Source organism: Botryllus schlosseri, chromosome 3 (assembly GCF_051294905.1).
Source record: "Botryllus schlosseri isolate E-star chromosome 3, Bs_hap1, whole genome shotgun sequence".
Lineage (NCBI taxonomy): Eukaryota > Metazoa > Chordata > Ascidiacea > Stolidobranchia > Styelidae > Botryllus > Botryllus schlosseri.
In genome coordinates this window covers 11,881,840-11,886,883 of record NC_137238.1, presented here as the reverse complement: position 1 = coordinate 11,886,883, position 5,044 = coordinate 11,881,840, and the positions used below count along the sequence as shown (strand labels likewise).

The 5,044-nt window shown below is 41.0% G+C and overlaps 1 protein-coding gene across 1 annotated transcript; it reads right to left on the bottom strand.

Annotated features, from left to right (window-relative positions):
- Nucleotides 1-1,173: 1,173 nt before the first annotated feature.
- LOC145435782 (ficolin-2-like) lies at nucleotides 1,174-4,604 on the bottom strand. The gene is made up of 7 exons (XM_080313054.1): nucleotides 4,456-4,604; nucleotides 4,281-4,390; nucleotides 4,164-4,222; nucleotides 4,000-4,101; nucleotides 3,763-3,859; nucleotides 2,570-2,666; nucleotides 1,174-2,452 (listed from the first exon to the last, which is right to left on the bottom strand). Exons 2-7 carry the CDS (start codon nucleotides 4,339-4,341, stop codon nucleotides 2,149-2,151), a joined length of 720 nt encoding a protein of 239 aa, XP_080169180.1. The 5' UTR covers nucleotides 4,342-4,390; nucleotides 4,456-4,604; the 3' UTR covers nucleotides 1,174-2,148.
- Nucleotides 4,605-5,044: the final 440 nt, after the last annotated feature.

The window sequence follows — 5,044 nt, the reverse complement described above, 5'->3', positions numbered from 1 at the left end:
TTGGCAATCTGAACCTCACAAGACAAATACCATCCCGCTACCCGCAGGGAAAAATTATATGCCAGTGAAGAAGTACCAATTTAAAATCGTCTGATCTTTTAGTTTAGTACTTTTCGGCGATTCTATATTTTTTGATATAGCAGACAGGAGGTCACGAAATAACATCATGTATCGAAGTCATATCAACGGGTCCGCCCGCCCGAAGATGTTTAATTATTATTTACGGGCCCTACAGTTTCCAAGACACCTCACTCGGCTCTACTGGTGAATCTGATAACGTAAGCAGAGAAGAAAAGAAATTGATAGCAATATATATGCAATTCCCTCACTCAGCTCTACCGGAAAATCTGATTACGTGAGCAGAGAGGACAAGAAATTGATAGCAGTATGTATGCAATTCCCGATCTTATTGACCGATTTTATCATGAATTATCGAAAATTTTCGCGCCTCGTGCTGGCTCACTAAACAGTACAACTATAACTTGGTGACAAAAGCGAACAACCTGCATGGGGTCGGTTTATCAGCCCAAGACTCAAGTTTTTTTGGGGTCTGACTAACCGAAGTGCTGTTTCGTTCCTGCCAGCGGGTATCACACCCGAAGATGTTTAAATTTTAAACACGTCTCACTCAGCTCTACCGGTAAATCAGCTTACGTGAGCAGAGTGAGGATGAAATTTGATAGCAATATTTATGCAATTCCCGACCATATTGACCGATTCAATCATGAATTAGAGAATTTTCTCGCGCTGCACGTGTTTAGGCGAGAAAAGTCGATTCACTAAGCGGACATCCAATATAGATTATAAGTAGCGGTAAACAGCGTATAGCCTGAGAGTGGTCTGGGGGCGAAGCCAGAAGTTTGGTTCATCACCCCATGGGGGCCCAAGACCAACGTTTTTTTGGGGGGAAGGGGGCTGACGAAGTGCTGTTACGGTCCCGCGCACTGTACAGTTGCACACGGAGTTTTCATGATATAATAGTATCAATTATATAGCGTAGTAATGTAAGTCTTGTTTTCAATGTTACCGAATTCGGTCCGCTCCTAACGGACCACTAGAAAAAGGTTTTCAACATTCCAGTTGCCCGCGCAATGGTTGGTAAATCTCATGTGGCCATTTGGCCGAAAAGGTTGGCCACCCTTGACCTGTATAAAATTGGACATTATTTGCAAATTATTTTTTGGGTTTCAAGTATTTTATTCATCCATGTATCATGGGAAAGGAAACATGAAATTGAAAATAAATACATTCGCGACTTAGGTCACCTCGAATATAAATGAATATAAACGGATCAATACCCGCCATTTACGGTGGCGGGAACAAGATTGAATTAAGCGATAAATATATAGGCGAAAATCACACACATGAAATGCGATATTAATTATAGAACAAGGTCAGGGAAGGACGGGACCAGTTCGCCGGAAGAACATGAAAATTAGGCAAAAGACCCCCACCACAAACAACACGGTACATGGTGATGGGGGCCGACAAATAACAAAAAAAAAAAAAAAAGAGGAGAACTGGTGAGGTCCGACTGCAGGCATTACAAAGTAGCCAGTTGCACAGGGGAAGAAAATCGCAATATGCGTATTCGCGATGCGGTCACAAATTAATGCAATTTTGGGAATTATCCCACCATACTGTGACAAAGCAAAGACATCGTCTGGTTTTTAAAATTTATGTAAAATATAACCAACACCGCTTCCCACTTGACAAAATTTAAAATATTTGCAGTGAAGCTTAGCTGCGTGGGTCAAACAAATAATCAAGAAAGACTGCAAGCCCTAATCCTTGGATGCTTGAGTAAGTGCACGTAGACAAACGCTATTTGACTACTCCATTATTTCAATAATGATTAATGTCTATTAGCAGTGAGAGTGTGTGTGCTTGTAATCAGCATAATTTGCAATGAGTAAAATAAAAGGTACATCTCCGTATAGTTGTTGGCTCATGCATAGTGGATATGGTCCATGTTGGAGCTGCCATCGTTATGTTTTCATATGTTCAATGGTTATTGAACGGTTTGTCGGCCGTGCGCTCACGCCACGAACCTTCTACTGTGACGTTGGGAGTGACAATTGAAAATATCGAGTCGCTTTGCAAGACGTGTGTAACGACATAACCGAGTATAGCAACGGCGAGTTGACGTCACGCCCTTTTCCTGAACTTCATCTCCGAGGATCGCAGAAAATGATTCCACCAAATCCCCTTCAAACCTGTTTTGTGGAAGTTTCCATTCAGATTGCTGGAGCCGCATCCGTAGACATCGCTTTCAAACCACCAGCCTCCTTCGCCGTAAGAAGCGCAATTCCCTGGCCAAGCGTCGTGGTCCGCGTCTTTCGTTGAGAATTTGTCGTTGTTGTTAAATGAGAGGTGATCTCCGGTTGCATTACCGGAGAATCCGGATACGTGCAGTCTGTAGAAGTCGGATCCGGGGCCGATGCGGAAGGAACTGGAAAAGCCATAATATTGAAAAAAAATTACTTCAAGCCTCTCGAACTCGAGCGTTTGCACCTCCTAAATTCCTATGATGGCATGAGAATGCAGCGAAATTGCGATTGATATTCACCTGTATTTAGCGAACCAATAGATCCCATCTCTCGTGATCATTTTGATTTTCAGCTCCATGTTTCCGCCCTTTGTAAATTGATGCATTGTTGCCAGGCCTGAAGAAATGACCTTTTAAGTTATAACAAACATAGAGATAGATACCGCTAACCAAAAAACACAAAACATGATGTATTAACTAAACCCACAGCCACACACGTCTTCTATTTTGTTGATGTACCGTGACCGTAAACCTTCTTATCAAGTCCAGTCCTATTCATATTGGCTAAATTTGCCAAAACCGCCTTTCTCAAATCTGAATCAGTTTTGTTCTAGGCAAAAGCCTCATGAAATAGTTGCAGCGATTTCAACTCAAATGAGATTCACAAATATGTATTCCGTCCTTGATGGGCGCGAGAAATAGAACAAACAACAAAATTTATATGCACCACGTATTCGTGTTGAACTTATTTAAAATTTTATTCAAACAGTTTCTGGGCCTATTTTTCAAGTGTCGGACCTGATACAAGCAGGATTGTAATGACTCAAGTCACGATTTTCTGACGACTCGACTTGACTCGAGTCATTTTCTCAAAATGCGGAAATGACTCCACTCGACTCGAGTCAATCCGTGTATTGACTCGACCTGGACTCGAGTCATTGCACGTGACTCGAACCAAGTCATATGACTCGAGATTCAAACGGCCAAGACCGACATTTCATTGTAATTTCGAAAAGTGGGTTTACCAACGCTTCAACTGGAAACTGAGCAGTCAACACGATGACTTGGACTCGGACTCGAGTCATCATACCATGACTCAGACTCGACCCTCCGCTCGATGACTTGGACTCGGACTTGACTCGGTGGTGAATTGAAGAGGACTCGACTTAACTCGAGTCAAAACTATAAAAGTGAGATTGACTAGTGACTCGGAGCCTTGTGACTTGGTTACAACCCTGGATACAAGAGACATTAATCAAATAGAATGTACAGAGTCGTATGAGTTTGTGGAACCATTGGCAATAACTCGAGTGCAAGTCACTCAACACAAATAATAAAGTATAAACAATACAAATAGTCACTCAAGCCGAGCCATCTTTCATTTTTAGGAAAATGACTCGAGTCTTGTCGAGTCGAAGACAAATTGCGTCGAGTCTAGTAGAGTCATGACGCCAGTCATGGTCAGAATCAACCAAAGATTAAAAAAGTAATACCGAGCCAGAAATCTCCATCACCATTCCCGAATCCGTTCACGTAATCATACCAGCCTCGGAAGAAATCCACGTTTCCGTATTTTCTGCGCTGGAAAACCTGCAATGGCATTCATCAAAGTATCAGAAATATATGAATTCTCTCTACTCGACTTGACTCGAGTCAAAACTAAAAAAGTAGAATTGACTTGCGACTCGGGACTTTGTGACTTGTTGGTTATAACGCAGAATTCTACTCACAACCCATTTCCCGTTTGCAATGCGATTCTCTATCTTTTTTATCTTCTCATCTGCTGCTCTGATTTTAAGTTGCTTCTGCAACGAAGACATCTTTTCCCGACCCTTCAAAATTCGAAAACAGACTAGAACTTCCAGTTGTGACGTACAACTATATGTATACCGACCCCACAATCTCCCTTCGTGATCCATTTACCGTTGACGTATTTTTGCACGCAAAATTTCGCTAAAAACCGATAAAATTACAACTATAATTCAAATCCCAACACGAATTCTTCCTATACCTGCCAAGTGCGGTGGAATCAGGAACCAACACATGAGAAGAATCGGAATTTTCAACAGCATTTTCGAAGAGTATGTGATGTCTGTTCGTTTTGTGAATTAAATATCGAAGCTAAAACGGAATCATTATCCATATTAAACACTAATAAGGCAACATTACCGTTTATTCAAATTTACCTCGAAGAAATAGAAGTCAAATTCCAGAGCTGACAGCTACTGTACGTGGTTACTGATCAGTGATCACTGATGGCCTCATGCATTGGCAACCTCGAGCGCTTTGTGATATCGTCAGCAACTCTCGGTATTTATGGGTTATTATCGAAATCATTTAGACAAAGCGAATTACATATCATAAATGCATATTCTCTGGAGCATTCATAGCTCACTTCCTTTCGTTGAATGATGGAATGAATGAATCGTTCATCAATCTACGCTGTTTGATTGAATTCCTGCATGACAAATGAGACATATTGATGACTCCTCATTTAGAACCCCGTGCATTGTGCTGGGACGTGGATTATTTGATAGAGTTGAAACTAATAAACTATATTTATATTGACGAGAAAGAAAAATCACAAGTCACAAAAACATTTCCTCGGAAGCATTCAACACACTTCTTCGTGTTCAATAATGTAATGAATATATTCAATTTCTAAAGATTAAATGGCAGACACTTCTGACTCCACTGTTAGGAATTGTATTTTTGATAAATCCTATTCACAGCAAGAGCCATTCACTCGCAAATTTCCGTCATTATGTGATGTTC

Coding starts and splice junctions, on each gene's coding strand:
- LOC145435782 (XM_080313054.1), bottom strand. CDS start 4,341: ATGCTGTTGAAAATTCCGATTCTTCTCATGTGTTGGTTCCTGATTCCA. Junction 4,223..4,280: donor GATTCCACCGCACTTGGCAG/GTATAGGAAGAA, acceptor ATCGGTTTTTAG/CGAAATTTTGCGTGCAAAAA. Junction 2,667..3,762: donor TGATGGAGATTTCTGGCTCG/GTATTACTTTTT, acceptor TCATTTCTTCAG/GCCTGGCAACAATGCATCAA.